The sequence below is a fragment of the Apium graveolens genome, chromosome 10 (assembly GCF_009905375.1).
Source record: "Apium graveolens cultivar Ventura chromosome 10, ASM990537v1, whole genome shotgun sequence".
Classification (NCBI taxonomy): Eukaryota; Viridiplantae; Streptophyta; class Magnoliopsida; order Apiales; family Apiaceae; genus Apium; species Apium graveolens.
In genome coordinates this window covers 149,501,449-149,517,520 of record NC_133656.1, presented here as the reverse complement: position 1 = coordinate 149,517,520, position 16,072 = coordinate 149,501,449, and the positions used below count along the sequence as shown (strand labels likewise).

Sequence of the window (16,072 nt, the reverse complement as noted above, 5' to 3'; positions counted from 1 at the left end):
AAACACTTTAATTTTATAAAGTGACCCGGTTTAGTAACACAACCTCCAACATAATTAAATTCATACAGATTACGGATCAGAGGCCATAATGATTTAGCTAAATAGATATAGAGGATAAATCTGCAAAATGACGATTAATATGAGACATAAAAATATGAATTGCAAGAGTTGAGATGAGCCGGCTCGTTAATTAAACGAGCCGGGACCTCTGACGGAACTCGGCTTGTTAAACTAAATGATTGGAGTCGAGCACAGTTAAACGAGTTTGATCCTATAACATTACTTATATTGTATATTTCTGGATATTGGGCCTTTTTAACATGGATTGTTATATATATGGGATCGTTTAACATTACATAATAATATTTTGAAATTTTGTTATTGAGCAAAGTCACATCAAGTTCAGATTCCCCCACCTACAATAAGTCAACTGAGATAATGGTTTACTTGTGGTGGTGTAAGCTGATTCACAACCCCGATAGTAACACAAAATAGAAGCTGTCACCTTGGAACAAAAAATTTAGCAACTCAACGAGATTTAAAATAACTGCATGTAGGAATTAGGGATGAATGTAAGAACCTGCACTGCTTTACACAGCAACTAGCACTACGTCATACTCCTTATATGAAATACAATCACTCCTTTCCAGTAGCACGGTTACATACATCAGTATTATACCCAATTGTTTAACCTGGAAGGCTGGAACCAGTTCAAGGTTACTTCTTTATATGGCTGGTGGAAACTAGACCAAAGTAAAGCTAAGCTTTTTATAGTCAAAATTGTAGCACACTAGTTGCTGGAATCTGCACTCCAAACTCTATTGTGGGTCTGTTCTGTTCAATTAGTATTGTATATAGTACCAATCCTAATTATTTTGGGCAAATTCTATCCGTTGATCAAATCCTAATTCTAAAGAACTGCATATGTATGACTTGATGCCTATGGAAAGTCTATGTTGGAAGTTTGTACGGGTACAACCACACGAGTTATACAACATTTATCGATTCTAAAATGTTTGGGAGATACACTCATCAATACAGAATCCACTAAACAACAGTAAACATCCTCATCCAATTTTCACTGAAGCATTAGGCTTAGTACGTTCGCAACTGCTAAACACTTGATTGCAACGGGCGAAAAAGAGTTGCAAAAAATTGTTGAGGACAATCAGAAGCAGCGAAAGCAGAGTGCTGCTAATTACAAATTGTAGATTTTTATTAAACCATTCAACATCATTACTCATTTTCGTGGGCATAGCTTGTCTAGCCATAAGTACTTGTATGATATGTGTTCTGTGCTTCCAATCTATCAATTACCCTGCTCAAATTTTGTACGGTAGTTTCATGACTGTAGAAAATATTTAGCTTTGGCAACTACTTTTGCCAGTGATAGTTGATGGAAATCTTGAGTACTATTATCCGTAAGAACTCTTAATAATTAAATTGAATTTTAAGTTTATACCTGGTTAGTGGTAATCAGCTAGCATTTCTACAATTTGGAGTTTATACTTTTGCCATTTCTGCTCCCGCTCCATGCTTCATTTGGAGTTTTGTTTCTGACACTTTTTGTTGGACAGCGATTCAACAAATAAACTGCACATAGAACGGCTTCCGCCCAGAAAGTTCTTGGCAAGTGCTTTGATTTCACCATACTCCTTGCCATGTCAAGAATTGTGCGATTTTTCCTTTCTGCAACGCCATTTTGTTGAGGAGTGTATGTCATTGTCAATTGATGATTGATTCCATGTGCTCTGCAAAAACTTCTAAACAAATTTGAAGTATACTCGCCTCCTCTGTCTGATTTGAGTGTCTTCAAATACTGGCCACTTTGTTTTTCTGCAAGTGCTTTGAATTCCTTGAATTTATCAAGAGCCTCCGATTTTTTTTTATAATATACACCCAACTTTTCCTGCTAAAATCATCAATAAATGTTAGGTAATACCTATTACCTCCAAGAGATGGGATATCAAATGGACCAGCTATATCTGTGTGAACTATCTCCAATGGCCTCCTCGCTCTCCATGATTTTCCAATAGGAAAACTTTGTCTGTGTTGTTTCCCCTTGACACATGCTTCACACAAATTTTCTGGTTCATTGATTTTTGGCAAGCCGTCCACCATCTTTGTCTTTGACGATAATTTCAAGCCAAAAAATCCAAGATGGCCAAATCTTAAATGCCATTACCACGAGTCATTTTTAATGACTGATTTCAAGCACTTCTGCACTTTCGTCTGTATATCAAGTGTGAACAGGCGATTCTTTGACATCTCCACATCTGCAATTAATTCTCGAACCTGACTTCTGATGATGAGAGAAATATCCTGCATCTGAATATTATACCCTTTCTCCACAAGTTGGCCAAGACTGATGATATTATTTTTCAAAGCAGGTATATAATAAACATCATTTATACTTTTTCTCATCATTCTTTGACACAATCATAATTTTACCTTTTCCCTTGACCGGTATCTTTGAAGAATCGCTAAAAGTAACTTCTCTTGTGATGGTCTCGTCTATCTCCGTAAATAAATCCTTGGGGTCAGACATGTGATTGCTCGCACCGGAATCAAGATACCAAACTTTCTTCTTTCCTTCCTCGTCTCGTTTGTAAGTGAGAAACATAGCAGTGCCAACATCTTTGTCTTCTTTTACTGCAGCAAAATGACTCCTTTCTTCCACTTTTGGTGCTCTACACTCGTAACTGAAGTGACCAAATTTATTGCAATTATAACATTGAAATTGAGATTTGTCACCTCGTTGAAATCCACCTCTTCCTCAGCCTCTGAAGTTTTGACTATGACCAGATGGTTGATAACCTTCAGAATTCTGGCTTCTATTGAAGGACTGCCTTCCACGTCCTCGTCCACCTTGGTAGCCAACTTTAAAACCACCTCTTCCACGTACAGAACTGCTACCTCCAGAACTGTCGCCAATGGATACTTTACTTTGTAACGCCTTCTCCAGATGGCTTGCATCATCATACTGGTTCATCCGCTGCTCATGCACTTGAAGTGAACCAACCAGCTCATCAATGGAAATTGTGGACAAGTCCTTTGACTCCTCGATAGAAGTAACAACGTAATCAAATTTCCTTGTCAACGAACGGAGTAATTTTTCCATCACCCGAACATCGTCGAGACTTTCACCATTTCTTTTCATCTCATTTGTCACCGTTTTCAAACGTTTAATAAATTCACCAATATATTCAGAACTCTTCATTTTTAAATTTTCAAACTCCCCACGTAGTACTTGGAGCCGAACCTTTTTGACTTTCTCGACACCCTGGAATGATTTTTGCAGAATCTCACACGCGTCTTTCGCCGTTTTTGCATTTGAAATATTTTCAAAGGTTGATTCGTCAACTCCTTGAATAATTGTATATAACGCCTTTTTATCTTTTTTCCGGGTCTCTTTCAAAATTATCTTCTCCGCATTTGAAAGGGCCGCCTCAGTGGTAGCATCTACGGGCTCGTCATAACCACTTTCAACAATATCCCAATTATCGTATGAACCGAGTAACACCTTCATTTGGATACTCCAGTTCCCGTAATTTGTTGCCGTCAATTTCGGGATTTGTGGTAGCGCCATCATATTTGCCATCTTTTCTCGAACGGAACCTTGGCTATGATACCACTTGTTGGAAACGTGATAAGCTTTAACCAAAAAAAATCGATAATTTTAAGACACCAATACAAGAACACTTATTATTTCACTGAATAATAAAGCTACAACTTATAATATATATTATAATTTTACACACACAGGCTACGGCCTTTTGTTTGACACACTACACAGAGCTTCGGCTGTTTTCTTTCCCTGATTTCTAACTTCTGTTTTTTTCTATATTTTTTAGTACAGGAGAGTGTTCCTATTTATAGACTTAAGAAACAAGTATGATGTCATGCCTTACATCACCAGCCATTGATTATCTTATTTTCTGGTCAGCCTTACATATGCAGAATTCAAAGGATAGCCTACCTTTATTTGTTCTCTTGACCTAGGAAAATATTAACTCCCCTGCCTTGATAAGAGTCACCATCCAGAAATCTTGAAACCATGCAGAGTCTTACCAGCTACCTTTAATATCAGATTATGAAAGTCTAACTTGTACACCTGCTGCCTACCATTTTTCCAGAATGCTTGTTTATCTATTAGTTATAACAGCTGCTATCATAAATATAATCTTCTGGAGAGTTTGAATAATTCTAACTTTTTAACCTGAATCCTTTTTAAAGTTACTTCTTTAAACCATTGGAGCAAGCTAGACCAAATTAAACATAAACTTTTTACAGTCAAAATAACCAACTAGTTGCTGGAAACTACTCTCCAGACATTTATGCCGGTCTGTTCTGTTTCAACTGGTCTTACATATAAACCATCTTAATCCAATTTCATTGCAGCATTAGGCTGACTACTTTTGACACTGGAAAAGACTTGATTGCATCCCGGCAAAAAAAAAGTTGCAAAAAATTGTGGACAATCAGAAGCAGCAAAAGCAAAGTGCTAGTGATTTTTCATTTTTACTCATATTTACTCATTTTTGTAGGCATAGCTTGTCTTGCCATAAGCACTTGTATGATATGTGCTCTGAGGTTCCACTCTATCATTTCCCAGCTTAAATTTTGTAGGACTACTGTTTTGGTAGTTTCATGGCTGTACAAAAATTATCCTGTAAAGTCTTAATAATTGAATTATACATGGTAATTGTAGTAGTAAAAATAAAAAATTGGACTTATTGGGTTGAAGTTTAGTCCAAAGGTACAAGAACTAATTTAATATTATTTTATATATAAAAACTAATATTATATGCGAAAATTATTCAAAATACTATGTTCTTCAACTTATTTACAAAAATACTAACATTTTTAAAGTTATTTTCAAAAAAAAAATTCCGTTTTATTTTAAAAAATACGATTTGCAACCTCTGCAACCTATTATGCAACTTAATTTCAAATTTTGAAAATGTTGATTTTAAGGTTTTAGTTGTGCTTCAAGTTCAGCAACCTTAAAAGAATTTTGAAAAGAATAAAATAAATGTTACATGCCATGTTGAAGAGGTTGCAAATCATATTTTTGAAAATGAAACTTAAATTTTTTTTAAAAAACCCTATATATATTTCTATGTAATTATTTTATTGTTTTGATTAGATATATATAATTATTATGAAATTATACAAATATATTCAAAATATATAGTACTATTAATATAAATATAATTTCTAAGACCTAAATTTTGAATTGGGTCAACTTTACAGTAATAGTCAAGAAAGTTCATAATATAATGATTAAAGTACTATTTTTTTAACGAGGTTGCCTAGTTTAAGAGCACTAGCACTAATAGTGAAAAGAACTAGCATATCATCCCATCACTATGAACCCTGCTTAAATGGAGCCCCCTTGAAATTTTGGGGTGATAAACCCCTAAAATACTTGCTTAAACTCAGCTAATTATATATAAAATACATTTTTATCCAATTTTATTTAAAATAAAATGTACATAAACTTTAAAAATTCTTAGTAAACTGATTTGTTTTTGGATAATTAAAGGCAATATCAATATAGAAAGGTATTTTCAAGCTCTGCGTTATTTGTTCTTGTGTTGTTGCTAAATTATATTGTCTTGATATCTTTAATGTTCAAATACTAGTTTGACCACGAACTGATTTTATTCTAGCACCTCAGATTTGTTAGTAATCTGCATTCATGGCTTACCTATGTTTAACGAATCTTACAATTCTGGAAAGATCTCAAAATCGTGTACAAGTTTTAAATTTCGTACTTTTGGATTTTATTTTTTTGCATAATGTAATTGCTGAAAAATCTGGGCGTGTGTGATATTTGGTTGATATATTGTGGTTTGTTGATAATATATTTGTGATAAGATACTAACCAATGCAGCTCGGATCAAGTTCCGTATAAATGCATAAGTTTCAGCTAAATAACATTTGTGATAGATTATTTTATTTGTTAAACTTTATTGTGTGTTGTACGGTAAAAGAGAATTTGATCACATTAAAATTTAATCGTTATTGCTAATGTTATGATAGCTTTGTTATTTTCATATGTTTACACATGAAATTTTTATAAAAGATGCGGTGAACTTAAAAGTTGCAGTTGTTAATAACCTATCGTTAATGCGGCAAGAAAACATATCATCGCCTTATATTGTGTTAGTTTTGGTGCTCGTGAGTTTTCACATGAAATTATAAAGACCGGACAAAATTGCGAGAATTATGCTTTGTGATATTAAAATATTATATTTGACCTTTATATTTTATGCATGGGGCATTGGGTAGATTTATCGAGTGAATGACGTTAAAACCATAAAGTAGTCACCGGCAGCAACAACCCTTCTTTTAATGAAGGTCAGAAAGCATGAACAAATTGGACTCGCAGTCTTCATGAGAAATTTCATTAATAGATTGGAGTTCTACTTCGAGAATATGTACTTGGTACATTTTTCTACCTTATTCCTGTGGTGATTAATTGCTCAATAATGTGCACGATGTGAGTTTATAATCTTAATAAGTCTGAAGGAAAATTTGCGAGATTCTCGTCTGTTCACAAGTATCTTTCAGAACTTACATATACGAGAGTAGTTGTGCGACCGTAACTATGAAACTTGGGTTGATCTTTAATAACTTTCACAAATCAGTAAATTGTGCATGGTCTTTAAAGGGAAAAATCGGACGATCAAAATTTCTATATTTTGTGTGCTTTTATTGAAATGTAGTCAAAAGAGCCTAGTCCAAGTTTAGTCCACTAATATTTTTTCACGTTGAGATGATTGTCACTAAGTACATGTTCAAATCCGGAAGGTCTGTAATATCGTCTGATCACCATTACTATTTTCTAATTTTTTTATTTTTTTCCAAAATTTTATTTTGGGGGCCGATTGTTAGATATTTCTTATAAATATTTTTAAAAAAATCAAAAAAATGATCAAATAAAATCTTTTTCAATAATTATATTAAAGATTTTCTAATTAATAGCTTCTTAATATATTTCAGTTCCATATAATGGGCCTTTAATTCTAATCATGTCTTAAAGCCCATATTAATTTATTCGATACTAGTTCACTTTGATTTTTTGAGAGCATATCCTTGCGTCTTGTAAAGGATGAGGTGAAAAATGAAGTCAATATATATGGGCGATTATTTTCTTTCCTTCTTGATATAATATATAATATATCATATCACTTTTATACTGATTGACAAGCCCCAAAATATATTTACAATACCCAAATATGGTAGAAAAAATTATGATTTAGATTATAATTATAGAATAAACATTCTTATGATTTATTGATTTGAAGCACCGGAAATTTGACGTTCTTTTTTCTTCTCATTCATACACGGTAAAGAATGAATCGCAAAGAGGTGTTTTACTGCTAGGAAATTGGCATCCAAACCTTGCACGAGGGCGGGCACAAATCGTTAGGGTGGCATTAAAGCGACTCATCCCAATTGTCAAAATTTATATCCTTTCATTATTTTAATTTCTTGCTTAATTGTTTAATTCATGATTCTATTTTAGTCTAAATAACAACGGTTAACGACTAACAAATTTTTTATGCTTATTTGTATATTTTTGCAAGCTAAGAAGCGTAAAATTTCTATCAATCTAAGGATTTTTGATTAAATATGTTTTCGTTTCATAGACGTGATGTTCACTAAAATGTCATAGTTACAATTGAATAATGTGGTGTGAACTCGTAGATGTTCATTTTAGTTAGCTCGGATGACTTCCCGGTGCAGGGCGAGGAGGGCAAGGAGTTCGCAGAATCAAAACTATTGTTTATATCGAGACGTGTCTTCAGTTTGTATTGCAAAATTTTTGTTATTTGGACTAAAAAGGTAAATCTATATTTACACCAAGTTCTTGCGAGGATGTAACAAAAATAAATTTTTATTTGTTAAAGGTTAAGTGATAAGTTGTGTAATAGGTATTTTTTATTATCCTCTATGGACATTTTTTGTTTGGAAAATTTCTTTTAAATAAGACATTTTTGGTGTTTTGGATTGTAAAATTTTAAATTTGTAAGAAATTTGTTAATGTGTCCATGATAGATTTTTGTACGTCTTTTAGCTGTTTTGAAAATTTGTTAACTATTCCCTTGTTATAGTGATATATGAAATCTCTTTGGTATGCATTTTTAAAATTTAGTGTTCTATCAAGAAATCAAATTTGTCTCTAACTTACATTTAACTTTTTGATGTTATTTATATTGAATTTTTATTAACGGGTGCAACAAGATATATGTATGTTTGTTCATTATTTATTATATTTGTGTGTGTTTGATAATGTTTGACGTAGGAATTCTTGATCAATGTTTTTGTTTAAAACCGTATTATAAAAATATACTACGTTATTAGTTTTGTTAGTTTGAACTATAAGTATGCAAATATATATGCCATGTGATATCTATTCGAACTACCTTAATTATACAAGCTCTATTGTTTAATATTATGTTGTGCTTTCATCACTACTTATATACACCTCTCTTTCGTTTCCTGTTAATGTGCTAAATTCTAAGTTGTGTAAATAAAGAGTTTCAAATGATGTTAAATCATAAATTTTCAGTAAGTTTATTTTTTTGTGGTACTTGGTTATTATAATGTTACAAGGACATGTACTAAGAAAAAACAGAGAGTTGTTTTTATTTGAATATTTTATATGTTTTTATGTAGAATCTCCTTATTTTTTATCCCTGATGTTGTGCTTTGTGCATTTTTCTTGTTTGTTCTAATTCTCGTAAACTACGTCAATGATCCGTTGTTTATTGTAATTTTATGTGTTTAGTCTCTCTACAAATTAATATTAATTACCTACAACTTGTGTTATATACACGTCGGTGTGATAATCTGTCTTTAAATAAATAAATAAAATATTGTGGTGAGGTTTAATTACAGGGAAAATTCATTTTTTGTAATTTATTCTATATGAAGAAATCACTGATAATGGCCCAACTAACAAATAAATTTATTGATACATGTTTTAATAAAGAAAATTAAAACAATATAATGAAATGAAAATATTTTGTTCACATTAAAATATTCTACCACACATATTACATTAATTGGTACGTACCGAATAGTCCACCAAGTTCTGAAACTGCCTGAAGAAATCGTTCGTGAAGCTCTAAAGTCCAACATACGCGTGACTTGCCTCCATTAAATAAAGAGAGTTCTAATTCTACAACCAGAACATCATGCCAACTTATCATTTGTTGTGTTACCGGCGACTGTTGTTGAATTTGATTTTGTTAAATAATCGGAGGTCTACACCCTAGAATCTTTGGAATCATGTTTTGATGGATGGTATTTTGATGATAAAATGATATTTGTGCTATCATCGAGTTTGCACTGCTAGAGGAATTTACACTAGAATTGTAGTTATTTTTTTTGGGTTTTGGATATATTGACATATGTAGGTTTATATCTTCACTAAAGCCCAACGATCCAAATATAATTCACATCCTTCATATTGAATTGAAGATGATAAGAACAATTTTTACTTGAATTTGATATAAATATTGACAATTTGGTGCTAATAATTTTATCATTCATTAAGATTCATTGAATAGATATCTGAATGAAAGATAAAATTATTAGCAAAAAATAGTCAAAAATTATGTCGCATTCAAGTGAAAATTCTTTCTATTATTCTCAATCCAATGGGAACGATGTGAATCACATTAGATCGTTGGGCTTTAGTAAAGAAATAAACCTACAAAACTCAATACATCCAAACCCCAAGAAAAATAACTACAATTCTGGTTTTAATTTCTCTCGCATTGCGAACTCGATTTTGGGACAAACGACATTTTATCATCAAAATCCCCTTCACCAAAACATGATTCCAATGATTCAAGGGTGTAGACCTCGGGTTATTCAACAAATTCATATTCAACAACAATTATCGGTATCACAATAAAGGATAAGTGGACATCATCTTCTGGTTGTGGAATTAAAACCTTCTTTATTTAATAGTGACAATCTACGTATGTTGGACTTTAGAGTTTCACGAACAATTTCTTCATGCGGTTTTGGAACTTGGTGGATAATTCGATACGTACCAAAAAGTCTAATATGTGTTGGTGACATTAGAATATTAATTTGTTAACATAATATTTTCATTTTATTATAACATTTTACTTTTCTTTAATAAAACATGTACCAATAAATCTATTGTTAGTTGGGACATGATCCATGATTATCTTGAGAATTCATATATCCTCGTAGTTTCATGATAATAACGACTTGAATTTCACAAACACTTCAGGTGTTTTGGATATATAGTTAGAATTATTATTATATATTTATTTTAAGAATTCAAAAATCTAAATAATATTATAACATACAAAAACATTTAAACAATAATTATAATCGTATAGTCAAAATATTTAATGTGTACTAAAAATCAAAACGAATATTAAAATGGAAGAGAGTAGATGTGCCCTTTCAATTTTCGTTTCTTTTTTATAATTAGACTTCACCACAAGATTATCATTTTGTTACATTAGAAAGGACATTCATGTTCGTTTATTTAATGATAACTCTTTTGTAGTTGCCACCCCAAAGGGCATTTTACAAAAAATGAATGTTAGAGGGATGAATATGGACCAAATAAAGAGTCATCTTTAGGTTGGGCTCTATTACCATGAAAATCACAGATAATGGCCCAACTGACAAATAAATTTATTGATACATATTTTATTAAATAAAAGTAAAACAATATAATGAAATGAATATATTTTGTTCATATTAAAATATTCTAATGTCACCCACATATATTAGATTATTTGGTACGTACCAAATAGTCCACCAAGTTCCGAAACTTCCTGAAGAAATCATTCGTGAAGCTCCAAAGTCCAACGTACGCGTGACTTGCCTCAATTAAATAAAGAAGGTTCTAATTCCACAACCAGAACATAATGCCAACTTATCATTTATTGTGATGTCGGCGACTGTTGTTGAATCTGATTTTGTTAAATAATCGGAGGTCTACACCCTAGAATCATTGGAATCATGTTTTGATGGATGGTATTTTGATGATAAAATGATATTTGTGCTATCATCGAGTTTGCACTGCTAGAGGAATTTAAACCAAAATTGTAGTTATTTTCCTTGGGGTTTGGATATATATTGACTTATGTAGATTTTTATTTTCACTAAAGCCTAGCGATCCAAATTTAATTCACATCCTTCCTGTTAGATTGAGGATTATAGGATCAATTTTCACTTGAATTCGACATGACTGTTGACTATTTGTTGCTAATAATTTTATCATTCATTGAGATTCATTGAACAGATATCTCAATGAAATATAAAATTATTAGCAATAGATAATCAATAATTATGTCACAATCAAGTGAAAATTCTTCCTATCATTCTCACTCCAATAAGAACGATGTGAATCACATTGGATCGTTGGGCTTTAGTGAAGACATAAACCTACAAAAGTAAATACATCCAAACCCTAAGAAAAATAACTACAATTCTGGTTTTAATTCCTCTCGCAATGCAAACTTGATTTTGGAATAAACGTTATTTTATCATCAAAATCTCATTCATCAAAACAGTATTCTAATGAGTCAAGGGTGTAGACCTCGAGTTATTCAACAAAATCATGTTCAACAATAATTATCGGCATCACAACAAAGGATAAGTGGGAATCATGTTCTAGTTGTGTAATTAGAACCTTCTTTATTTATTAGCGGCAAGCCCCGTACATTGGACTTTAGAGCTTCACGGACGATTTCTTCAGGCAGTTTCAGAACTTGGTGGACTATTTGGTACATACCAAAAAATCTAATATGTGTTGGTGACATTAGAATATTTTTTTGTTTATATATATTTTCTTTTTATTATAACACTTTAATTTTCTTTAATAAAACATGTACCAATAAATCTATTTGTTAGTTGGGCCATGATACATGATTATTTTGAGAATTCATATATCCCTGTAGTTTCAAAATAATAATGACTTGAATTTGACAAACACTTCAAGTGTTTTGGCTATATAGATAGAATTATTATTATTGATTTATTTTCAGAATTCAAAAATCTAAATAATGTTATAACTTACAAAAACATTTAAACAATAATTATAATTGTATAGTCAAAATATTTAATACGCACTAAAATCCCAAACGAATATTAAAATTGAAGAGAGTAGATGTGTCTTGTAATTTTTGTTTCTTTTTTATAATTAGACCCCACCTATCATTTCATTACATTAGAAAGGACATTCATGTTCGTTTATTAATGATAACTCTTTTGTAGTTGCCACACCAAAGGGCATTAATGAATGTCAGAGGGATGAGTATGGACCAAATAAAGAGTCACATGGGGGTTGGGCTCTATTACCATAAAAATCACTGATAATGGCCCAACTAACAAATAAATTTATTGATACATATTTTATTAAATAAAAGTAAAACAATATAATGAAATTAAAATATTTTTTCATATTAAAATATTCTAAGGTCACCCACATATATTAGATTATTTGGTATATACCAAATAGTCCACCAAGTTCTGAAACTTCCTGAAGAAATTGTTCGTGAAGCTCTAAAGTCCAACATATGCGTGACTTGCCCCTAGTAAATAAAGAAGGTTCTAATTTCACAACCAGAATATCATGGCAACTTATCCTTTGTTGTGCTGCCGACAACTGTTGTTAAATCTGATTTTGTTGAATAATTGGAGGTCTACACCCTAGCATCATTGGAATCATGTTTTGATGGATGGTATTTTGATGATAAAATGACATTTGTGGTATCATCGAGTTTGCGCTCCTAGAGGAATTTAAACCAAAATTGTTGTTATCTTACTTTGGGTTTGGATATATTGACTTATGTAGATTTATATCTTCACTAAAGCCCAACGATCCAAATATAATTCACATACTTCCTATTAGATTGATGATAGGAAGAATTTTCACTTAAATTCGACATAACTGTTGACTATTTGTTGCTAATAATTTTATTATTCATTGAGATTCATTGAACAGGTATCTCAATGAAAGATAAAATTATTAGCAGCAAATAATCAATAATTATGTCATATTCAAGAGAAAATTCCTCCTATCATTTTCAATCCAATAAGAACGATGTGAATCACATTGGATTGTTGGGCTTTAATTAAGACATAAACCTACAAAAGTCAATACATCCAAACCCCAAGAAAAATAACGATAATTCTGTTTTTATTTCCTCTCGCGGTACAAACTCGATATTGGGACAAATGTCATTTTACCAACAAAATCCCATTCATCAAAACATGATTCCAATGATTCAAGGGTGTAGACCTCGAATTATTCAACAAAATCAGATTCACCAACAGTTATCGGCATCACAACAAAGGATAAGTGGGCATCATGTTTTGGTTGTGGAATTAGAACCTTCTTTATTTAATAGAGGCAAGCCGCGTATGTTGGACTTTAGATCTTCACGAACAATTTCATCAGGCAGTTTCAGAACTTGGTGGACTATTCGGTACGTACCAAAATATCTAATATGTGTTGGTGACATTAGAATATTTTTATGTTAACATAATATTTTCATTTTATTATAACATTAACCTTTTCTTTAATAAAACATGTACAATAAATCTATTTGTTAATTGGGACATGATCTATAATTATTTTGAGAATTCATATATCCCCGTAGTATCAAAATAATAACGACGTGAATTTGACAAACACTTCAAGGGTTTTGGCTATATAGTTAGAACTATTTTTATTAATTTATTTTCAGAATTCAAAAATCTAAATAATATTATAACTTACGAAAACATTTAAACAATAATTATAATTTTGTAGTCAAAATATTTAATGTTTACTAAAAACCCAATCGAATATTAAAATGGAAGAGAGTAGATATGCCCTTTTACTTTTCGTTTCTTTTTTATAATTAGACCCACCACAAGATTATCATTTCGATACATTAGAAAGGACATTCATGTTCGTGTACCTAATGATAACTTTTTTGTAGTTGCCACCCCAAAGGAAATTTTATAAAATATGAATGTTAGAGGGATGAATGTGGACCAAATAAAGAGCCACCTGCAGGTAGGGCTCCATTACCATAAAAATCACGGATAATGGGCCAACTAACAAATAAATGTGTTGATACATATTTTATTAAATAGAAGTACAATGATAGAATGAAATAAAAATATTTTGTCCACATTAAAATATTCTAATGTCACGCACACATATTAGATTATTTTCTACGTATCAAATAGTGAAACTGCCTAAAAAATCGTTCGTGAAGATCTAAAGTCCAATGTACGCGTGACTTGCCTCTATTAAATAAAGAAGGTTCTAATTCCACAACCATGACATTATGCCAACTTATCCTTTGTTGTGTTGCCAGCAACTGCTATTGAATCTGATTTTGTTGAATAATCAGAGGTCTACACCCTAGAATCACTGAGATCATGTTTTGATATATGGTATTTTAATCATAAATTGACATTTGTGTTATCATCGAGTTTGCACTGCTTGATAAATTTAAACCAGAATTGCAGTTATTTTGCTTGGGGTTTGGATATATTGACTTATGTAGGTTTATATCTTCAATAAAGCTCAGCGATCCAAATATGATTCACGTCATTCCAATTGGATTGAGGATGATAGGATAAATTTTCACTTGAATTTGACATGACTGTTGACTATTTGTTGCTAATAATTTTATCACTCATTGAGATTCATTGAACAGATATCTCAATGAAAGAAAAAATTATTAGCAACAAACAATCAATAATTATGTCACATTCAATTGAAAATTCTTCCAATCATACTCACTCCAAAAAGAACGATGTGAATCATACTGGATCGTTAGGCTTTAGTGTAGACATAAACCTGCAAAAGTCAATACATCCAAACCTCAAGCAAAATAACTATAATTATGGTTTTAATTCTTCTAGCAGTGCAAATTTGATGATGGTACAAACGTTGTTTTATCATCAAAATCCCATTCGATCAAAACTTGATTCCAGTTATTCAAGGGTGTAGACCTATGGTTATTCAACAAAATCATATTCATAGTTACCGGCATCACAACAAAGGATAAGTGGGCATCATCTTCTGATTGTGGAATTAGAACGTACTTTATTTAATAGAGGCAAAGACACGTGTACTTTGGACTTTGGAACTTCATGAACGATTTCTTCAGGAAGTTTCTGAACTTAATGGACTATTCGGTACGTACCAAAAAATCTAATATGTGTTGGTGACATTAGAATATTAATTTGTTAACATATATTTTCATTTTATTATAACACTTTACTTTTCTTTAATAAAACATGTACCAATAAATCTATTTGTTAGTTAGGCTATGATCCATGATTATTTTGAGAAGTCATATATCCCCGTAGTTTCAAATTAATAACGACTTGAATTTGACAAACACTTCAAGTGTTTTGGCTATATAGATAGAATTATTATTATTGATTTATTTTCAGAATTCAAAAATCTAAATAATATTATAACTTACAAAAACATTTAAACAATAATTATAATTGTATAGTCAAAATATTTAATACGCACTAAAAACCCAAACGAATATTAACATTTAAGAGAGTAGATGTGTCCTTGTAATTTTCGTTTCTTTTTTATAGTTAGACCCCACCACAAGATTATCATTTTATTACATTAGAAAGGACATTCATGTTCGTTTATTTAATGATAACTCTTTTGTAGTTGCCACCCCAAAGGGCATTAATGAATATCAAAGGGATGAATATGGACCAAATAAAGAGTCACATGGGGGTTGGGCTCTATTACCATAAAAATCACGGATAATGTCCCACCTAACAAATAAATTTATGATAAATGTTTTATTAAAGAAAAGTAAAACAATATAATGAAATGAAAATATTTTGTTCATATTAAAATATTTTAATGTCACCTACACATATTAGATTATTTGGTACGTATCGAATAGTCCACCAAGTTCTGAAACTGCTTGAAGAAATCGTTCGCGAAGCTCTAAAGTCCAACGTATGGATGACTTACCTCTATTGAACAAAGAAGGTTCTAATTCCACCCCCGGAGCATAAT

At 31.4% G+C, this 16,072-nt stretch overlaps 1 protein-coding gene across 1 annotated transcript; it reads right to left on the bottom strand.

The window, feature by feature from the left end:
* Positions 1 to 2,404: 2,404 nt before the first annotated feature.
* LOC141691130 (uncharacterized) lies at positions 2,405 to 3,601 on the bottom strand. The gene is made up of 2 exons (XM_074495873.1): positions 2,850 to 3,601; positions 2,405 to 2,702 (listed from the first exon to the last, which is right to left on the bottom strand). The coding sequence occupies exons 1-2, from the start codon at positions 3,599 to 3,601 to the stop codon at positions 2,405 to 2,407; spliced, it is 1,050 nt and encodes a 349-aa protein (XP_074351974.1).
* Between the last annotated feature and the right edge of the window lie 12,471 nt (positions 3,602 to 16,072).

Coding starts and splice junctions, on each gene's coding strand:
- LOC141691130 (XM_074495873.1), bottom strand. CDS start 3,601: ATGGCAAATATGATGGCGCTACCACAAATCCCGAAATTGACGGCAACA. Junction 2,703..2,849: donor GGTGGACGAGGACGTGGAAG/GCAGTCCTTCAA, acceptor TGGTCACTTCAG/TTACGAGTGTAGAGCACCAA.